The sequence below is a fragment of the Schistocerca americana genome, unplaced genomic scaffold, assembly GCF_021461395.2.
Source record: "Schistocerca americana isolate TAMUIC-IGC-003095 unplaced genomic scaffold, iqSchAmer2.1 HiC_scaffold_187, whole genome shotgun sequence".
Taxonomy (NCBI): Eukaryota; Metazoa; Arthropoda; class Insecta; order Orthoptera; family Acrididae; genus Schistocerca; species Schistocerca americana.
The window spans coordinates 248,596-272,536 of NW_025725892.1; the positions used below are offsets into that span (position 1 = coordinate 248,596).

The following is a 23,941-nucleotide window of genomic DNA, read 5'->3' on the forward strand; positions in this document are numbered from 1 at the left end:
ACTAATTTCTATATTCTCAAAATTGGCAATTATTCTGATTGCAAAAGTTTCTGAACCTAGTCGCTTTAGAAGATCCAATTCGAATGGTAGCAACATTTCGAAGCCACATAATTGCTCACAACAAACCAGGTACTGTCCACGGTAGGAAGTGCAGTGTTTAGACTCATCCAGAAACTATTTCCTAATGCCACTCCGAGTGGACTTTCGTATGATCAAGTTGTAGATTCGCTAACTAACTATTATGACCAACAAGTGAATGTGGTAGCAGCCTGGTACTATTTCTTTAGTTGCAAGGAACAGTCAGAACAAACTTATCGCATGTGGGTAACAGATTTGCAGGTATGACGAAGAAATGTAAATTCAAATGTGCTTGTGGTGCTTTATATTCAGACATTATGTTGTGTGATGCGACCGTATACAATGTAACTGATTTCAAACTGAGGGAACAGATTTTCAAACAGTCCGATCCATCATCTCAGCACACAGTGCAAATACTAGATCAGTATGATTCCGATGCCTCGTAGGCCGGTAAGTTTGAGCAGCCAGCAATTTGTCAGGTCACGTCATTCCTTGCTCGCAACCGACCCATTAGGCAGCAACACCTTGCACACACTACGCTGCGTAAACAGTTCTCTAAACAGGCAGTTACACAGGCGAACAAAATTAAATCATGCCCTCGGTGCTATTTATGACACAAATGCCAAGACTGCCCGTCCAAACAAGCACAATGTTATGCTTGTGGAAAGAAAGGACATGTACAATCCGTATGTTTGCAACAGAACAAACTTAACAATTCCACACACTCACACAAATCTAGTCACAATGTTCATGTCATCAATGCCATGTATTCAAAGCCTGCTACAGGCATTAGCAAAACTAGCTTCCGAACGATTTCTTTAGTGCTATGCCAGCCCAACAAGCTTTTTGTACATTTGCATATTAGTGGAAAGTGTGTGAAATTTCAGTTGGATATGGGTGCCTCTGTTACATTGCTGGATCGTAACACACAAGAACAGTTAGGCTCTTCTAAAACTAGCATGCATTTGATAGCATAAAATGGACTAGACATTCCCGTTCTCAGAAAATGTACTTTGCCTGCTATGTATCGATCGCATATGCGACCTGTGACTTTCACTGTGCTACACTCATGTGAGTGTGAGAACATATTGGCCTTGATTCTTTTTATTTGTTTGCCTTTAAAATTCAGGACAATGTCTTGTCAGTGTCTGCATTTAATGCAAAAGATGGAGTACCTAGCTTGCTGAAGGAATTCCCTGAACTCTTTTCTGAAGGTTTAGACAAGGCTAACAATTTTTTTGTACATACTACTACGAAAGACACTGCTCAGCCGAAATTTTTCCAGGCCACAAATGTTCCCATTCCATTATGGGACAACGTTGCTGCTGAACTTAAAGAATTGCAAGATAGTGGAGCTATTGCGCCCACACAAGCTAGTCAATGAGCGACTCCACTGGTTTTGCTTCCCAAACTTTCAGGCCGCATTCGTCTCTGTGTTGATTTAAAGTGTACAGTCAACCAACGAACTATGATTCATACTTATCCATTGCCATGCCCAGAGGATCTCATGGACAGATTAGGTGTTGGTCGTTACATTTCAAAAATTGATTTTCGTGATGTACATCTTCAAATACCACTAAATGAAGGAGTTCAAGAAGTGTGTGTTGTGAACACTCATTTAGGCTTTCAAATAACTTCTGGGAATTCAGCCAGGTAACACTTTCAGCGACAGCCGATATTTCAGTGGGAGAACACCCCGCGCCATTTACAAGGCAAACTGCAATGGACAGGTGATGTATATGCAAATTAAAATCCTCAGTTCTCGGTCTGATGCATGAAAGATAATACACACGCTCAACACTAGTGCCACCAAAGATGACCAAAGTCAGAGCTATCGATAGACTATGAACTCAGAGGTGAGGTAGCATTGGCTCTGTCCCTCTGTTTTTCGACAAGGGAGAGAGCCGGATTCCAAACAGAGTTTAAACAAAAACCTCCATCCCTGTTAACGGGGTTGCTCGCTAATTTAATCTCAACTGCCTCCTTAATAACACTGTCCCAATAGCTGGACGTGCATGCCAATATCTCGGTGTTGTTACATAACATGGGGTGACAAGTATACAAGCAATGTTCAGCAATAACAGATTTACTTGGCTGCTGTAATCGTGTGTGCCATTTATGCTCAGTACATTGATCCTCCATGGTCCTGATGGTTTGACCAATATATGCCATGCCACAGCTACAAGGAATGCGATATACACTGGTCTCATGCAGACCAAGATCATCCTTAACAGAACTCAAAATGCTCTAATTTTAAGTGGAGGTCAGAAAACACATTTCACATCATATTTCTGTAAAATACAACCGATCTTGTTGGAAGTGTTTCCTATGTATGGTAAAAAGGCAGTAGACTTAGGTGTCGACTCAGAATTACCATTAATCATCCGATGTACAGTTGGTTGATAGTGCAACACACGTTCAATCTGTCTATCACTATAACCATTTTGACGAAATGTAACTTCAAGATGGGACAGGTCAGCTGGCAAAGTCTCAGTGTCAGAAACGACATGTGCCCTGTGTACCAAGGTACGAAGTACCCCTTCACTCTGAGCCGGATGGTGACAACTATTAGCCCTGTAAGTACAATAGGTGTGAGTATGTTTCTTGTAGACAGCATGTCCCAATGATACATCATCCTTCCTCCTAACCAACACGTCAAGAAAGGGAAGGCAACCATCCTCTTCCACCTCCATCGTAAAACGAATGTTCAGGTGGATCAAGTTCAGATGTTCTAGAAAGGCATTCAAATTCTCCCTACCATGAGGCCAAACAACAAAGGTATCATCAACATATCTAAAGAAACAGGCGGGTTTCGAAGGCGTCGACTCCAATGCACGTTCCTCGAAGTCTTCCATAAACAAATTTGCGATCACAGGAGACAACGGACTACCCATCATAACTCCATCTGTCTGCTTGTAATACTGGTCATTTTCCAACGGTATTTGGAACAGCTGACTGCTCAAGTGCCAAACTGCTGAAATTATTTGGACAGTATTGTCATAGCAGGTCGTGCATCTTAAGAACACATTGCAAATTTAAGTGCTTTGTTTCGTGTGTCATCTAATGCAGGACTAAAGTGTAGACTGGGCAAGTGTTATTTTTTTAAACCTGAGTTGTAGTATCTTGGTCATCTCATAAACAGCTAAGGTGTACATCCTCTTCAGTTGCATTTGTTAGCGATACGAGATTTGCCAGTCCCTCCCAATGTCGCAGAATTGCAGTCAGTCTTAGGGAAAACTAAATACTACATTCGGTTCATACCGAATGCTCCACAAATTGCAGCTCGCTTGCATCGCAAGAATGTCCCCTTTTTTTGGACAGATGAGTGCCAAGAAGCTTTTCAAAAACTTAAAAGATGCATTGCTTAGTGATCGATGTTTGGTGCACTTTGATCCCGACAAACCAGTTGTGTTGCAAGTTGATGCTTCCTCTTATAGAGTTGGCGCATTACTTTTGCACAGAACTGGTGATAACGGCAGACCTACTGCTTTCACATCAAAAGTATTGTCCCAAGCTCAGTGTAACTACTCGCAAATGGAGAAAGAGGCATTGATTATTGTGTATGGTGTCACCAAATTCCACCACTATTTGTATGACAGGATATTCTACTTAGTAATAGATCACAAGCCAGTTCCTGTATGAACTGCCCTAAAATTGCAAAGATGGTCTTTGTTGTTGTCTCCATACCAGTACGAGATTGTATGTCGTCAGACAGCCCAACATGGCAATGCAGATGCACTTTCATGTCTTCTGGTTGGCCCTGATATGGAATGCTCAGGATTCTGAATTGCTTCAATCCTTTCCTCTGAACTATAGGAAAATTGCACAGGCCACAGAAACTGATTCAGGTTTGAACATTTTGCTAAAACACATTCATACAACTTGGTCTCGCTCACTGTATAGCATGAAGAATGCTGTAGTGCGCCGATACTTTGGACTTCGGCATAGCCTCGCTATACAGGAAGGTGTGATTCTTGTTTGAAATGACAGTGGACAGTCATGTGTGTTGATCCCCAAAGCTTTGGGGGGGGGGGGGGGGGGGGCGGAGTGTTGCAGTTACTTCACCAAGGACACGGGGGGATTGTTCGTACAATACAGTTAGTGCATCGCCACTGTACATAGCAGCGTATGGACACCCAAAAAGAACAGAGGACATCACAGTGTCACACTTGTAAGGAAAATCAGTCCATTCCACCACAAAAATTTTCTGCTGGCCTAAGTGGCAATCATCATGACAAAGTGTGCACATAGACTTTGCGAGATCTTTTCAGAACACTCGTTGGATGATTGTGGTAGACTCTTATCGCAAGTTTCCCTTTGCTGTGCCAATGACCTTGACAGCATCATGCAGCACAATTCAGGTGTTGCCCTCTATTTTTTGCCCTGAAGGTTTGCGTCAGGACCTTCAAGCAGCAGATGGCCATACTTCACACTGCACAAATCAGGGAGCATGAATTGCAACTTTTTATTGCCTCCTATCATTCGCATCCATGAGATGGACCATCGCCAGCAGAATTTCTTCACGGCCGCCACCATCGGACACTGCTCCACCCTCCTCAGCATCCGGTACCAAAGGAAGGCCACAAGTAACGTTTCGCGCTGCATGATATTGTGTTTTACAAGGTTTTTAGCAGTAGCAGAAGGCGCGCGTGAAGCAGCACATGCATTTATCTCCTATCAGACCCAGACAGATTGCAGCGCCGACATCACAATCAAATTCGTCACTGTCATGTGCACGGTGATCCATCTGTGTCTCTCCCCCCAGACTCATGGATCTCGAGGACAGCGCGGCCACCGCAGCCACCAGAAGGTGTCATCACAACACCGCGGGATCCCCCAATGGAGTCTGAGCCTCTGCCTCCTCTCGGCCTACCAATGGAGCTAGACCTGACGACGCCGTTGCAGCTGACACCTTCTACATCTGGTTATGGTCCTCAGGAGGTGGACGCGTACCCTGCTGGTCATTTTCCGGGGGACTCTTCTGACAGAGCAAAGGCCAGATGGCAGTGTACAACCGGAAGCCTGATGTAGCCTGTAGCCACAGATTCCGGTCCAGCACAGCATCCACACTACTGCTCTCCTGCCATTGTCGAGCTATGAATACAACGATGGTCCATCGCTTTGAGGGGTGGAATGTTGCGGCGTAACGTCAAGTATCAGCATGTTGGTCAAAACCGTTAGAGCAGAGAGGGCTGTGGAGAAGACGTCAGCCAATAGTACGCTGACCGAACCCTGTCTAGGATGACAACAAAACAGCAGCGCCAACTACACAAAGAGGACATAAGTGCCACGCCGCCTGGCCGCAGCTCAGTTGAAAACTAGCCATTCTACATGCTCTATAGCAGCAACCTAGGAACTGTATTTCTTCTCTTGTGTTACAAATTGTATATACTGAAGACATTGCTTGTGTTTCATGTCATCCTTTGCTTGCAACATCTCACTGTAAATTTCTCAAAGTTAAGTATTGTTATTTATCTTACTGTAATAAAAATTCATTAATACAGTTTGCTTGAATTGTTGTCTAGGGATCCAACAAAGCAAGTTTCCAAGGCACCCCATAGTTGACGAGTGGGTAAGACACAACAAAACCGTGTTCAGGTACTTTGATTTCGTGGCACTGTCACTGGTAACGTTACCATTGCTCTTGTCTGCAGCTGATAACTCCTGATGCAGCAGACGAGATGTGGCATGCTGATGTTGTGCGACAATACAACACGTGGTCAAGAATGTTAGAGCAGAGAGGGCTGTGGAGAAGACGTCAGCCAATAGTACGCTGACTGACCCCTGTCTAGGACGACGACGAGACAGCAGCGGCATCTACACAAAGAGCACATAAGTGCCACGGGCTGGCCATGGCCCAGTTAAAGACTAGCCGTTCTACGAGCTCTATTGCAGTGACTTAGGAACTGTATTTCTTCTCTTGTGTTACAAATTGTATATACTAAAGAGACTGGTTGTGTTTCATGTCACCCTTTGCTTGCGATATCTCATTGTAAATTTTTCACAGTTAAGTATTGTCATTTATCTTACTGTAATAAAAATTCATTAATACGACTTGCTTGAATTGTAGTCTAGCGATCCGCTGCTTGTCACTGCCATTCATAAAATTTCTGCTTGTCATCTTCCAAGAGGATATATAGGAGCTCTGCTGTTTCTACGTTACAACAAATATTTAAGTATGAGAGTTCTCTCTCTCTCTCTCTCTCTCTCTCTCTCTCTCTCTCTCTCTCTCTCTCTCTCTCTCTCTCTCTTTTTCTTTTAAATCATGTCTGCACTACTGGAAACCAAGTTCTTTTTCAATTTTCCTTAATTTTGTAAATTTATATTCACAATGCACCACTTCGTAATGCACCATTGCAATCATAACAGGACCAGAAGCAATCTAAATCTGAAAAAAAATTGATGTGGACTGTCAAAACAGCTATAGATGAGCACCCATGGAACGAAACGCACTGTGCATTGATATAAAAGCATGATTGTGACTTAAGGCGGTTGTTCTTTATTTTACGAATGTAATACAGTCACAAATGAAACACTGGATAAAATGAAGTGGCTTTTTCTTTTATTTCCCCCCCCCCAGGCATCTTAAAATACTTTACATTCAATGTATTCAAGTTCACACAACTTCCTTCTCTTCCGATTAAAAAATATCATGTCTTGTGATGGCAAAGAAATTCAGAAGCACTGGCAGATAACATAACAATTTAAACTAAATGTCAGTTAATGCTCTTGCAGTATAACTCCCAAAATCTTATGGATACAAAAGAATTAAAATGTTTCTTTACGGAATAGTTTTATACCTATGAGTAAGAATGTCACCACAAACTTTGTACAATAGCTTCCTATACTCTCCACTGTTTAACACCTTCTGCCTGGTTCTTTACCTAAAGATACAGACCTGCACGGATGGAAACATCAACCCATAACAGAGTTCTTTCTGCAAGTGAACCCTCTCCTCATAATCAAGAATAATTTCTTATACCTGCCACAAACTATGTTCTTAAACCAATGAAACAACATTTCAAGACCGATTCAATGTTACATCTACCATGATTCCAATTATTCAAAGTGAAAATACCATGAGTGATTACAAAATGCTTAATTCAGTGACTGAACTAAACAAATTTACTCACCAACAGAGCCTTCCTTCGACAGTCGTCTTTGGAAATCTCCCTCAAAGTATGACTTTCCATATCTTGGCACATCTGAAATTTTGGTAACAGGATTATTTATGTATCAAATTTCAACATGCTAACAAAGTTTAATTTTCAACTACCGCTCACTTCAGTTACATATACTTCATAAACATGTTGAATGAGAGAGTTGTGTCCACAGTTATTTTTAATTAAACATTGCCACCAACTTTTGAAGAGTAATAGCACAATGAAATAGTAACAATGTAACATGAAAAACTTCATTCCAATAATTGGCACACTACCACCAGTTTACGATACACTTTCTTGCAAGCACCATGAATGAATTACTATTCAGAGAACCCTACTTTAAGTTCAAACTTCATTGCTGTATGATAACCAATCCTCTTATCCACCTACCTCTATGCCCATCACCGTCTCATTAAACCTTACTGCCCTCATCATAACTTCACTCCCCCACCCCACAAGCCAATCTATCATAACTAACCCTGAACAAGATTCCCTTATCTACCTCTCGCTCCCAAATCTCCACTCTGAACTGTGCACAATGCACACACGCTCTATATCGAGAACCAGCGTCTCCACCTTGTTGTGACAAGAGATAAACTTCTGTTACACTCTCAGAGCTATAAATCTTACTTCCGGTGTTTCTTTCATGAATCTGTGAAGCTCTTTATAAATTTGGCTTCCACATAACTACATATTTTATAATAATTTCTTCTTTGTGATCAGATGTCTCTCCACAAAAGTGGCAAAATGAATTGCAATTTAAAATTTTAATGATGTTCATATTGCAATATTAAATACATTACATGTATGTGAGTTCAAACATTGACTGTCAGTAACAACTTATACCTGAAGAAAAAGACACCTAAACTGCACCATTGCCCCAGTGATCTTCACATGATTGATTCTAACAGCACAAGGCTATTGGACCTAGCAACCAATTTTACATAGCAGATGCAAAGGAAGAATTTCTAAATGTGAGATGTACTAGTCCCTGCCTCAGTCATAAATACTAATACTGCAGTTCTGAAAAGAAAAGTATTCAAATGATGCATTAAACACGTAAGCACTCAAAATGTCAGTATTAATGGGCAACACAAATAGCCATGTAATTTTGTACTAAGTTCTTCGTCATTACAACTCCCTTGGAAGTGGCAAATGTTGTTTTTCAGGCCACAGTTATTCAATTCAAAACTTCCTACTTCAAGAGAATATCATTTTGTTAAATTGCAATGAATCTTTACATACATGGAATTCAAAGATACTTTAACAGTAACGTCACAGTATAAGAGTATGTTCTGCTGAATGGTATGATAAGCTGTGCTATGTAATTGACTTCTGGCAGCAAATATTTGTTAACTATTGTGAATACATTTTATCAGGTTAAAAATTCTGGTTCCAGCTCAAACCCAAGACACATTACAATGCCAGTAAAGTGCATAAAAGCCATAAACCCCAAGGCCTTTACAAAGCGACACCTAAAAAAGCTCGTCAGATGTCACTGTTTGAAATATTTTCCGATTTATCACTGACCAGATACAAGCAATTGTTTAAACAATGAAGGCTCTTGTACGATACAGAAATAAAAAGGAAAAATCTTCCAAAACCTCTTGTTTGACTATTCCTAAATAAATGACATATTCACGTTTGTCCATGCGACTTCAGGCATAATGTAGACTACTAGTTCTGTATCTTCTTATTACACTATACTTGATTGCTCCCATTATTAAGGTACTATCTGTCATAGCACGTTAGTCCATGCCTGAACTCTGTCACTATGCTGCAACAAGTTTATTGTTCATCAGTCAAATCTGTGGCAGTAGGCAAACAATTTACTACACTCATTATGTTGCACTCTGCTGGAAAAAATAATCTATGAGGCATGGTACAAAACAAACTTGATAAATGTTGTAAATCTGTCTGCTTACAAAACATTTACAACTAGCATAAAAGATAAAAGTAGGGCCACTTGCCGCCTTCCCCCCCCCCCCCCCCCTCCCGACACACACACACACACACACACACACACACACACACACACACACACACACACAAAAGGACGCGCGCATGGTGGGGGGGGGGGGGGGGGCAGGAAGGGGAAGAAGGTGTAGAGTAAGTGACTGATGGACTGGACTGCACTGCACTGCACTTGACACAGGCAGGCAGCGAGAGAGGGAGGAGAGAATGAATTCAACTTTTCTGCTACATAGAACCCTTCTGCTTGTCCTTGCTATTCATAACCTTTCTGCTTGTCATCCTTCAAGAGGCTACACAGATTTACATTACAACAAATATTTATGAATGAGAGTAGTCTCATTTCTTTTTTAAATCATGTCATCACTACTGGAACCTAAGTTACTTTTCGATTTTTCTTAATTTTGTAAATTTATATTCACAATGTACCACTTTACAATACACCATTGTAATCCTACAAGGACCAGAAGCAATCTAAATATAAAAAAGTGACGTAGATAAAGAAACACTGGATAAAATGAAGTGGCTTTTTATCCCCCCCCCAGGCGTCTTAAAATACTTTACATTCAATGTATTCAAGTTCACACAACTTCCTTCTCTTCCCATTAAAAAATATCATGTCTTGTGATGACAAAGAAATTCAGAAGTACTGGCAGATAACATAACTATTTAAACTAAATGTCAGTTAATGCTCTTGCAGTATAACTCCCAAAATCTTTGGGATCACAAAGAATTAAAATGTTTCTTTATGGAACAGTTTTATACTTATGAGTAACAATGTCACCACAACTTTGTACAATAGCTTTCTATACTCTCCACTGTTTAACACCTTCTGCCTGGTTCTTTACCTAAAGATACAGACCTGCACGGATGGAAACATCAACCCATAACAGAGTTCTTTCTGCAAGTGAACCCTCTCCTCATAATCAAGAATAGTTTCTTATACCTGCCACAAACTATGTCCTTAAACCAATGAAACAACATTTCAAGACCGATTCAATGTTACATCTACCATGATTCCAATTATTCAAAGTGAAAATACCATGAGTGATTACAAAATGCTTAATTCAGTGACTGAACTAAACAAATTTACTCACCAACAGAGCCTTCCTTCGACAGTCGTCTTTGGAAATCTCCCTCAAAGTATGACTTTCCATATCTTGGCACATCTGAAATTTTGATAACAGGATTATTTATGTATCGAATTTCAACATGCTAACAAAGTTTAATTTTCAACTACCGCTCACTTCAGTTACATATACTTCATAAACATGTTGAATGAGAGAGTTGTGTCCACAATTATTTTTAATTAAACATTTCCACCAACTTTTGAAGAGTAATAGCACAATGAAATAGTAACAATTTTTACATGAAAAACTTCATTCCCATAATTGGCACAGTACCACCAGTTTTCGATACACTTTCTTGCTTGCATCATGAACACATTACTTTAGGTTCAAACTTCATTGCTGCATGATAACCAATCCTCTCATTCACCTACCTCTATGCCCATCACCATCTCATTAAACCTTACTGCCCTCATCATAACTTCACCCCTCACCCACCAAAACATAACCCCTTCTGCTATACTTTCTTACTCTATCATAACTAACCCTGAACAAGATTCCCTTATCTACCTCTCACTCCCAAATCTCCACTCTGAACTGTGCACAATGCACACACGCTCTATATCGAGAACCAGCGTCTCCACCTTGTTGTGACAAGAGATAAACTTCTGTTACACTCTCAGAGCTATAAATCTTACTTCCGGTGTTTCTTTCATGAATCTGTGAAGCTCTTTATAAATTTGGCTTCCACATAACTACATATTTTATAATAATTTCTTCTTTGTGATCAGATGTCTCTCCACAAAAGTGGCAAAATGAATTGCAATTTAAAATTTTAATGATGTTCATATTGCAATATTAAATACATTACATGTATGTGAGTTCAAACATTGACTGTCAGTAACAACTTATACCTGAAGAAAAAGACACCTAAACTGCACCATTGCCCCAGTGATCTTCACATGATTGATTCTAACAGCACAAGGCTATTGGACCTAGCAACCAATTTTACATAGCAGATGCAAAGGAAGAATTTCTAAATGTGAGATGTACTAGTCCCTGCCTCAGTCATAAATACTAATACTGCAGTTCTGAAAAGAAAAGTATTCAAATGATGCATTAAACACGTAAGCACTCAAAATGTCAGTATTAATGGGCAACACAAATAGCCATGTAATTTTGTACTAAGTTCTTCGTCATTACAACTCCCTTGGAAGTGGCAAATGTTGTTTTTCAGGCCACAGTTATTCAATTCAAAACTTCCTACTTCAAGAGAATATCATTTTGTTAAATTGCAATGAATCTTTACATACATGGAATTCAAAGATACTTTAACAGTAACGTCACAGTATAAGAGTATGTTCTGCTGAATGGTATGATAAGCTGTGCTATGTAATTGACTTCTGGCAGCAAATATTTGTTAACTATTGTGAATACATTTTATCAGGTTAAAAATTCTGGTTCCAGCTCAAACCCAAGACACATTACAATGCCAGTAAAGTGCATAAAAGCCATAAACCCCAAGGCCTTTACAAAGCGACACCTAAAAAAGCTCGTCAGATGTCACTGTTTGAAATATTTTCTGATTTATCACTGACCAGATACAAGCAATTGTTTAAACAATGAAGGCTCTTGTACGATACAGAAATAAAAAGGAAAAATCTTCCAAAACCTCTTGTTTGACTATTCCTAAATAAATGACATATTCACGTTTGTCCATGCGACTTCAGGCATAATGTAGACTACTAGTTCTGTATCTTCTTATTACACTATACTTGATTGCTCCCATTATTAAGGTACTATCTGTCATAGCACGTTAGTCCATGCCTGAACTCTGTCACTATGCTGCAACAAGTTTATTGTTCATCAGTCAAATCTGTGGCAGTAGGCAAACAATTTACTACACTCATTATGTTGCACTCTGCTGGAAAAAATAATCTATGAGGCATGGTACAAAACAAACTTGATAAATGTTGTAAATCTGTCTGCTTACAAAACATTTACAACTAGCATAAAAGATAAAAGTAGGGCCACTTGCCGCCTTCCCCCCCCCCCCCCCCCGACACACACACACACACACACACACACACACACACACACACACACACACACACACACACACACACACACACAAAAGGACGCGCGCACGGTGGGGGGGGGGGGGGGGCAGGAAGGGGAAGAAGGTGTAGAGTAAGTGACTGATGGACTGGACTGCACTGCACTGCACTTGACACAGGCAGGCAGCGAGAGAGGGAGGAGAGAATGAATTCAACTTTTCTGCTACATAGAACCCTTCTGCTTGTCCTTGCTATTCATAACCTTTCTGCTTGTCATCCTTCAAGAGGCTACACAGATTTACATTACAACAAATATTTATGAATGAGAGTAGTCTCATTTCTTTTTTAAATCATGTCATCACTACTGGAACCTAAGTTACTTTTCGATTTTTCTTAATTTTGTAAATTTATATTCACAATGTACCACTTTACAATACACCATTGTAATCCTACAAGGACCAGAAGCAATCTAAATATAAAAAAGTGACGTAGATAAAGAAACACTAGATAAAATGAAGTGGCTTTTTATCCCCCCCCAGGCGTCTTAAAATACTTTACATTCAATGTATTCAAGTTCACACAACTTCCTTCTCTTCCCATTAAAAAATATCATGTCTTGTGATGACAAAGAAATTCAGAAGCACTGGCAGATAACATAACTATTTAAACTAAATGTCAGTTAATGCTCTTGCAGTATAACTCCCAAAATCTTTGGGATCACAAAGAATTAAAATGTTTCTTTATGGAACAGTTTTATACTTATGAGTAACAATGTCACCACAACTTTGTACAATAGCTTTCTATACTCTCCACTGTTTAACACCTTCTGCCTGGTTCTTTACCTAAAGATACAGACCTGCACGGATGGAAACATCAACCCATAACAGAGTTCTTTCTGCAAGTGAACCCTCTCCTCATAATCAAGAATAGTTTCTTATACCTGCCACAAACTATGTCCTTAAACCAATGAAACAACATTTCAAGACCGATTCAATGTTACATCTACCATGATTCCAATTATTCAAAGTGAAAATACCATGAGTGATTACAAAATGCTTAATTCAGTGATTGAACTAAACAAATTTACTCACCAACAGAGCCTTCCTTCGACAGTCGTCTTTGGAAATCTCCCTCAAAGTATGACTTTCCATATCTTGGCACATCTGAAATTTTGATAACAGGATTATTTATGTATCGAATTTCAACATGCTAACAAAGTTTAATTTTCAACTACCGCTCACTTCAGTTACATATATTTCATAAACATGTTGAATGAGAGAGTTGTGTCCACAATTATTTTTAATTAAACATTTCCACCAACTTTTGAAGAGTAATAGCACAATGAAATAGTAACAATTTTTACATGAAAAACTTCATTCCCATAATTGGCACAGTACCACCAGTTTTCGATACACTTTCTTGCTTGCATCATGAACACATTACCTTAGGTTCAAACTTCATTGCTGTATGATAACCAATCCTCTCATTCACCTACCTCTATGCCCATCACCATCTCATTAAACCTTACTGCCCTCATCATAACTTCACCCCTCACCCACCAAAACATAACCCCTTCTGCTATACTTTCTTACTCTATCATAACTAACCCTGAACAAGATTCCCTTATCTACCTCTCACTCCCAAATCTCCACTCTGAACTGTGCACAATGCACACACGCTCTATATCGAGAACCAGCGTCTCCACCTTGTTGTGACAAGAGATAAACTTCTGTTACACTCTCAGAGCTATAAATCTTACTTCCGGTGTTTCTTTCATGAATCTGTGAAGCTCTTTATAAATTTGGCTTCCACATAACTACATATTTTATAATAATTTCTTCTTTGTGATCAGATGTCTCTCCACAAAAGTGGCAAAATGAATTGCAATTTAAAATTTTAATGATGTTCATATTGCAATATTAAATACATTACATGTATGTGAGTTCAAACATTGACTGTCAGTAACAACTTATACCTGAAGAAAAAGACACCTAAACTGCACCATTGCCCCAGTGATCTTCACATGATTGATTCTAACAGCACAAGGCTATTGGACCTAGCAACCAATTTTACATAGCAGATGCAAAGGAAGAATTTCTAAATGTGAGATGTACTAGTCCCTGCCTCAGTCATAAATACTAATACTGCAGTTCTGAAAAGAAAAGTATTCAAATGATGCATTAAACACGTAAGCACTCAAAATGTCAGTGTTAATGGGCAACACAAATAGCCATGTAATTTTGTACTAAGTTCTTCGTCATTACAACTCCCTTGGAAGTGGCAAATGTTGTTTTTCAGGCCACAGTTATTCAATTCAAAACTTCCTACTTCAAGAGAATATCATTTTGTTAAATTGCAATGAATCTTTACATACATGGAATTCAAAGATACTTTAACAGTAACGTCACAGTATAAGAGTATGTTCTGCTGAATGGTATGATAAGCTGTGCTATGTAATTGACTTCTGGCAGCAAATATTTGTTAACTATTGTGAATACATTTTATCAGGTTAAAAATTCTGGTTCCAGCTCAAACCCAAGACACATTACAATGCCAGTAAAGTGCATAAAAGCCATAAACCCCAAGGCCTTTACAAAGCGACACCTAAAAAAGCTCGTCAGATGTCACTGTTTGAAATATTTTCCGATTTATCACTGACCAGATACAAGCAATTGTTTAAACAATGAAGGCTCTTGTACGATACAGAAATAAAAAGGAAAAATCTTCCAAAACCTCTTGTTTGACTATTCCTAAATAAATGACATATTCACGTTTGTCCATGCGACTTCAGGCATAATGTAGACTACTAGTTCTGTATCTTCTTATTACACTATACTTGATTGCTCCCATTATTAAGGTACTATCTGTCATAGCACGTTAGTCCATGCCTGAACTCTGTCACTATGCTGCAACAAGTTTATTGTTCATCAGTCAAATCTGTGGCAGTAGGCAAACAATTTACTACACTCATTATGTTGCACTCTGCTGGAAAAAATAATCTATGAGGCATGGTACAAAACAAACTTGATAAATGTTGTAAATCTGTCTGCTTACAAAACATTTACAACTAGCATAAAAGATAAAAGTAGGGCCACTTGCCGCCTTCCCCCCCCCCCCCTCGACACACACACACACACACACACACACACACACACACACACACACACAAAAGGACGCGCGCACGGTGGGGGGGGGGGGGGCAGAAAGGGGAAGAAGGTGTAGAGTAAGTGACTGATGGACTGGACTGCACTGCACTGCACTTGACACAGGCAGGCAGCGAGAGAGGGAGGAGAGAATGAATTCAACTTTTCTGCTACATAGAACCCTTCTGCTTGTCCTTGCTATTCATAACCTTTCTGCTTGTCATCCTTCAAGAGGCTACACAGATTTACATTACAACAAATATTTATGAATGAGAGTAGTCTCATTTCTTTTTTAAATCATGTCATCACTACTGGAACCTAAGTTACTTTTCGATTTTTCTTAATTTTGTAAATTTATATTCACAATGTACCACTTTACAATACACCATTGTAATCCTACAAGGACCAGAAGCAATCTAAATATAAAAAAGTGACGTAGATAAAGAAACACTGGATAAAATGAAGTGGCTTTTTATCCCCCCCCAGGCGTCTTAAAATACTTTACATTCAATGTATTCAAGTTCACACAACTTCCTTCTCTTCCCATTAAAAAATATCATGTCTTGTGATGACAAAGAAATTCAGAAGCACTGGCAGATAACATAACTATTTAAACTAAATGTCAGTTAATGCTCTTGCAGTATAACTCCCAAAATCTTTGGGATCACAAAGAATTAAAATGTTTCTTTATGGAACAGTTTTATACTTATGAGTAACAATGTCACCACAACTTTGTACAATAGCTTTCTATACTCTCCACTGTTTAACACCTTCTGCCTGGTTCTTTACCTAAAGATACAGACCTGCACGGATGGAAACATCAACCCATAACAGAGTTCTTTCTGCAAGTGAACCCTCTCCTCATAATCAAGAATAGTTTCTTATACCTGCCACAAACTATGTCCTTAAACCAATGAAACAACATTTCAAGACCGATTCAATGTTACATCTACCATGATTCCAATTATTCAAAGTGAAAATACCATGAGTGATTACAAAATGCTTAATTCAGTGATTGAACTAAACAAATTTACTCACCAACAGAGCCTTCCTTCGACAGTCGTCTTTGGAAATCTCCCTCAAAGTATGACTTTCCATATCTTGGCACATCTGAAATTTTGATAACAGGATTATTTATGTATCGAATTTCAACATGCTAACAAAGTTTAATTTTCAACTACCGCTCACTTCAGTTACATATATTTCATAAACATGTTGAATGAGAGAGTTGTGTCCACAATTATTTTTAATTAAACATTTCCACCAACTTTTGAAGAGTAATAGCACAATGAAATAGTAACAATTTTTACATGAAAAACTTCATTCCCATAATTGGCACAGTACCACCAGTTTTCGATACACTTTCTTGCTTGCATCATGAACACATTACTTTAGGTTCAAACTTCATTGCTGTATGATAACCAATCCTCTCATTCACCTACCTCTATGCCCATCACCATCTCATTAAACCTTACTGCCCTCATCATAACTTCACCCCTCACCCACCAAAACATAACCCCTTCTGCTATACTTTCTTACTCTATCATAACTAACCCTGAACAAGATTCCCTTATCTACCTCTCGCTCCCAAATCTCCACTCTGAACTGTGCACAATGCACACACGCTCTATATCGAGAACCAGCGTCTCCACCTTGTTGTGACAAGAGATAAACTTCTGTTACACTCTCAGAGCTATAAATCTTACTTCCGGTGTTTCTTTCATGAATCTGTGAAGCTCTTTATAAATTTGGCTTCCACATAACTACATATTTTATAATAATTTCTTCTTTGTGATCAGATGTCTCTCCACAAAAGTGGCAAAATGAATTGCAATTTAAAATTTTAATGATGTTCATATTGCAATATTAAATACATTACATGTATGTGAGTTCAAACATTGACTGTCAGTAACAACTTATACCTGAAGAAAAAGACACCTAAACTGCACCATTGCCCCAGTGATCTTCACATGATTGATTCTAACAGCACAAGGCTATTGGACCTAGCAACCAATTTTACATAGCAGATGCAAAGGAAGAATTTCTAAATGTGAGATGTACTAGTCCCTGCCTCAGTCATAAATACTAATACTGCAGTTCTGAAAAGAAAAGTATTCAAATGATGCATTAAACACGTAAGCACTCAAAATGTCAGTATTAATGGGCAACACAAATAGCCATGTAATTTTGTACTAAGTTCTTCGTCATTACAACTCCCTTGGAAGTGGCAAATGTTGTTTTTCAGGCCACAGTTATTCAATTCAAAACTTCTTACTTCAAGAGAATATCATTTTGTTAAATTGCAATGAATCTTTACATACATGGAATTCAAAGATACTTTAACAGTAACGTCACAGTATAAGAGTATGTTCTGCTGAATAGTATGATAAGCTGTGCTATGTAATTGACTTCTGGCAGCAAATATTTGTTAACTATTGTGAATACATTTTATCAGGTTAAAAATTCTGGTTCCAGCTCAAACCCAAGACACATTACAATGCCAGTAAAGTGCATAAAAGCCATAAACCCCAAGGCCTTTACAAAGCGACACCTAAAAAAGCTCGTCAGATGTCACTGTTTGAAATATTTTCCGATTTATCACTGACCAGATACAAGCAATTGTTTAAACAATGAAGGCTCTTGTACGATACAGAAATAAAAAGGAAAAATCTTCCAAAACCTCTTGTTTGACTATTCCTAAATAAATGACATATTCACGTTTGTCCATGCGACTTCAGGCATAATGTAGACTACTAGTTCTGTATCTTCTTATTACACTATACTTGATTGCTCCCATTATTAAGGTACTATCTGTCATAGCACGTTAGTCCATGCCTGAACTCTGTCACTATGCTGCAACAAGTTTATTGTTCATCAGTCAAATCTGTGGCAGTAGGCAAACAATTTACTACACTCATTATGTTGCACTCTGCTGGAAAAAATAATCTATGAGGCATGGTACAAAACAAACTTGATAAATGTTGTAAATCTGTCTGCTTACAAAACATTTACAACTAGCATAAAAGATAAAAGTAGGGCCACTTGCCGCCTTCCCCCCCCCCCCCCCCCCCCGACACACACACACACACACACACACACACACACACACACACACACACACACACACACACAAAAGGACGCGCGCACGGTGGGGGGGGGGGGGGGGGGGCAGGAAGGGGAAGAAGGTGTAGAGTAAGTGACTGATGGACTGGACTGCACTGCACTGCACTTGACACAGGCAGGCAGCGAGAGAGGGAGGAGAGAATGAATTCAACTTTTCTGCTACATAGAACCCTTCTGCTTGTCCTTGCTATTCATAACCTTTCTGCTTGTCATCCTTCAAGAGGCTACACAGATTTACATTACAACAAATATTTATGAATGAGAGTAGTCTCATTTCTTTTTTAAATCATGTCATCACTACTGGAACCTAAGTTACTTTTCGATTTTTCTTAATTTTGTAAATTTATATTCACAATGTACCACTTTACAATACACCATTGTAATCCTACAAGGACCAGAAGCAATCTAAATATAAAAAAGTGACGTAGATAAAGAAACACTAGATAAAATGAAGTGGCTTTTTATCCCCCCCCAGGCGTCTTAAAATACTTTACATTCAATGTATTCAAGTTCACACAACTTCCTTCTCTTCCCATTAAAAAATATCATGTCTTGTGATGACAAAGAAATTCAGAAGCACTGGCAGATAACATAACTATTTAAACTAAATGTCAGTTAATGCTCTTGCAGTATAACTCCCAAAATCTTTGGGATCACAAAGAATTAAAATGTTTCTTTATGGAACAGTTTTATACTTATGAGTAACAATGTCACCACAACTTTGTACAATAGCTTTCTATACTCTCCACTGTTTAACACCTTCTGCCTGGTTCTTTACCTAAAGATACAGACCTGCACGGATGGAAACATCAACCCATAACAGAGTTCTTTCTGCAAGTGAACCCTCTCCTCATAATCAAGAATAGTTTCTTATACCTGCCACAAACTATGTCCTTAAACCAATGAAACAACATTTCAAGACCGATTCAATGTTACATCTACCATGATTCCAATTATTCAAAGTGAAAATACCATGAGTGATTACAAAATGCTTAATTCAGTGATTGAACTAAACAAATTTACTCACCAACAGAGCCTTCCTTCGACAGTCGTCTTTGGAAATCTCCCTCAAAGTATGACTTTCCATATCTTGGCACATCTGAAATTTTGATAACAGGATTATTTATGTATCGAATTTCAACATGCTAACAAAGTTTAATTTTCAACTACCGCTCACTTCAGTTACATATATTTCATAAACATGTTGAATGAGAGAGTTGTGTCCACAATTATTTTTAATTAAACATTTCCACCAACTTTTGAAGAGTAATAGCACAATGAAATAGTAACAATTTTTACATGAAAAACTTCATTCCCATAATTGGCACAGTACCACCAGTTTTCGATACACTTTCTTGCTTGCATCATGAACACATTACTTTAGGTTCAAACTTCATTGCTGCATGATAACCAATCCTCTCATTCACCTACCTCTATGCCCATCACCATCTCATTAAACCTTACTGCCCTCATCATAACTTCACCCCTCACCCACCAAAACATAACCCCTTCTGCTATACTTTCTTACTCTTTCATAACTAACCCTGAACAAGATTCCCTTATCTACCTCTCGCTCCCAAATCTCCACTCTGAACTGTGCACAATGCACACACGCTCTATATCGAGAACCAGCGTCTCCACCTTGTTGTGACAAGAGATAAACTTCTGTTACACTCTCAGAGCTATAAATCTTACTTCCGGTGTTTCTTTCATGAATCTGTGAAGCTCTTTATAAATTTGGCTTCCACATAACTACATATTTTATAATAATTTCTTCTTTGTGATCAGATGTCTCTCCACAAAAGTGGCAAAATGAATTGCAATTTAAAATTTTAATGATGTTCATATTGCAATATTAAATACATTACATGTATGTGAGTTCAAACATTGACTGTCAGTAACAACTTATACCTGAAGAAAAAGACACCTAAACTGCACCATTGCCCCAGTGATCTTCACATGATTGATTCTAACAGCACAAGGCTATTGGACCTAGCAACCAATTTTACATAGCAGATGCAAAGGAAGAATTTCTAAATGTGAGATGTACTAGTCCCTGCCTCAGTCATAAATACTAATACTGCAGTTCTGAAAAGAAAAGTATTCAAATGATGCATTAAACACGTAAGCACTCAAAATGTCAGTATTAATGGGCAACACAAATAGCCATGTAATTTTGTACTAAGTTCTTCGTCATTACAACTCCCTTGGAAGTGGCAAATGTTGTTTTTCAGGCCACAGTTATTCAATTCAAAACTTCCTACTTCAAGAGAATATCATTTTGTTAAATTGCAATGAATCTTTACATACATGGAATTCAAAGATACTTTAACAGTAACGTCACAGTATAAGAGTATGTTCTGCTGAATGGTATGATAAGCTGTGCTATGTAATTGACTTCTGGCAGCAAATATTTGTTAACTATTGTGAATACATTTTATCAGGTTAAAAATTCTGGTTCCAGCTCAAACCCAAGACACATTACAATGCCAGTAAAGTGCATAAAAGCCATAAACCCCAAGGCCTTTACAAAGCGACACCTAAAAAAGCTCGTCAGATGTCACTGTTTGAAATATTTTCCGATTTATCACTGACCAGATACAAGCAATTGTTTAAACAATGAAGGCTCTTGTACGATACAGAAATAAAAAGGAAAAATCTTCCAAAACCTCTTGTTTGACTATTCCTAAATAAATGACATATTCACGTTTGTCCATGCGACTTCAGGCATAATGTAGACTACTAGTTCTGTATCTTCTTATTACACTATACTTGATTGCTCCCATTATTAAGGTACTATCTGTCATAGCACGTTAGTCCATGCCTGAACTCTGTCACTATGCTGCAACAAGTTTATTGTTCATCAGTCAAATCTGTGGCAGTAGGCAAACAATTTACTACACTCATTATGTTGCACTCTGCTGGAAAAAATAATCTATGAGGCATGGTACAAAACAAACTTGATAAATGTTGTAAATCTGTCTGCTTACAAAACATTTACAACTAGCATAAAAGACAAAAGTAGGGCCACTTGCCGCCTTCCCCCCCCCCCCCCTCGACACACACACACACACACACACACACACACACACACACACACACACAAAAGGACGCGCGCACGGTGGGGGGGGGGGGGGGGGCAGGAAGGGGAAGAAGGTGTAGAGTAAGTGACTGATGGACTGGACTGCACTGCACTGCACTTGACACAGGCAGGCAGCGAGAGAGGGAGGAGAGAATGAATTCAACTTTTCTGCTACATAGAACCCTTCTGCTTGTCCTTGCTATTCATAACCTTTCTGCTTGTCATCCTTCAAGAGGCTACACAGATTTACATTACAACAAATATTTATGAATGAGAGTAGTCTCATTTCTTTTTTAAATCATGTCATCACTACTGGAACCTAAGTTACTTTTCGATTTTTCTTAATTTTGTAAATTTATATTCACAATGTACCACTTTACAATACACCATTGTAATCCTACAAGGACCAGAAGCAATCTAAATATAAAAAAGTGACGTAGATAAAGAAACACTGGATAAAATGAAGTGGCTTTTTATCCCCCCCCCCAGGCGTCTTAAAATACTTTACATTCAATGTATTCAAGTTCACACAACTTCCTTCTCTTCCCATTAAAAAATATCATGTCTTGTGATGACAAAGAAATTCAGAAGCACTGGCAGATAACATAACTATTTAAACTAAATGTCAGTTAATGCTCTTGCAGTATAACTCCCAAAATCTTTGGGATCACAAAGAATTAAAATGTTTCTTTATGGAACAGTTTTATACTTATGAGTAAGAATGTCACCACAACTTTGTACAATAGCTTTCTATACTCTCTACTGTTTAACACCTTCTGCCTGGTTCTTTACCTAAAGATACAGACCTGCACGGATGGAAACATCAACCCATAACAGAGTTCTTTCTGCAAGTGAACCCTCTCCTCATAATCAAGAATAGTTTCTTATACCTGCCACAAACTATGTCCTTAAACCAATGAAACAACATTTCAAGACCGATTCAATGTTACATCTACCATGATTCCAATTATTCAAAGTGAAAATACCATGAGTGATTACAAAATGCTTAATTCAGTGATTGAACTAAACAAATTTACTCACCAACAGAGCCTTCCTTCGACAGTCGTCTTTGGAAATCTCCCTCAAAGTATGACTTTCCATATCTTGGCACATCTGAAATTTTGATAACAGGATTATTTATGTATCGAATTTCAACATGCTAACAAAGTTTGATTTTCAACTACCGCTCACTTCGGTTACATATACTTCATAAACATGTTGAATGAGAGAGTTGTGTCCACAATTATTTTTAATTAAACATTTCCACCAACTTTTGAAGAGTAATAGAACAATGAAATAGTAACAATTTTTACATGAAAAACTTCATTCCCATAATTGGCACAGTACCACCAGTTTTCGATACACTTTCTTGCTTGCATCATGAACACATTACTTTAGGTTCAAACTTCATTGCTGCATGATAACCAATCCTCTCATTCACCTACCTCTATGCCCATCACCATCTCATTAAACCTTACTGCCCTCATCATAACTTCACCCCTCACCCACCAAAACATAACCCCTTCTGCTATACTTTCTTACTCTATCATAACTAACCCTGAACAAGATTCCCTTATCTACCTCTCGCTCCCAAATCTCCACTCTGAACTGTGCACAATGCACACACGCTCTATATCGAGAACCAGCGTCTCCACCTTGTTGTGACAAGAGATAAACTTCTGTTACACTCTCAGAGCTATAAATCTTACTTCCGGTGTTTCTTTCATGAATCTGTGAAGCTCTTTATAAATTTGGCTTCCACATAACTACATATTTTATAATAATTTCTTCTTTGTGATCAGATGTCTCTCCACAAAAGTGGCAAAATGAATTGCAATTTAAAATTTTAATGATGTTCATATTGCAATATTAAATACATTACATGTATGTGAGTTCAAACATTGACTGTCAGTAACAACTTATACCTGAAGAAAAAGACACCTAAACTGCACCATTGCCCCAGTGATCTTCACATGATTGATTCTAACAGCACAAGGCTATTGGACCTAGCAACCAATTTTACATAGCAGATGCAAAGGAAGAATTTCTAAATGTGAGATGTACTAGTCCCTGCCTCAGTCATAAATACTAATACTGCAGTTCTGAAAAGAAAAGTATTCAAATGATGCATTAAACACGTAAGCACTCAAAATGTCAGTATTAATGGGCAACACAAATAGCCATGTAATTTTGTACTAAGTTCTTCGTCATTACAACTCCCTTGGAAGTGGCAAATGTTGTTTTTCAGGCCACAGTT

The 23,941-nt window shown here is 38.4% G+C and overlaps 1 protein-coding gene across 1 annotated transcript in view; it reads right to left on the reverse strand.

Annotated features, from left to right (window-relative positions):
- LOC124573711 overlaps positions 1–10,785 on the reverse strand; it is a 121,480-nt gene extending 110,695 nt beyond the window's left edge. The window contains exons 1-3 of the mRNA XM_047131140.1: positions 10,714–10,785; positions 10,310–10,427; positions 7,212–7,283 (exon numbers count right to left, since the gene is read on the reverse strand). Of these exons, the coding sequence (XP_046987096.1) occupies positions 7,212–7,283; positions 10,310–10,427; positions 10,714–10,785 (262 nt within the window). The remainder of the gene's footprint in view (positions 1–7,211; positions 7,284–10,309; positions 10,428–10,713) is intronic.
- Positions 10,786–23,941: the final 13,156 nt, after the last annotated feature.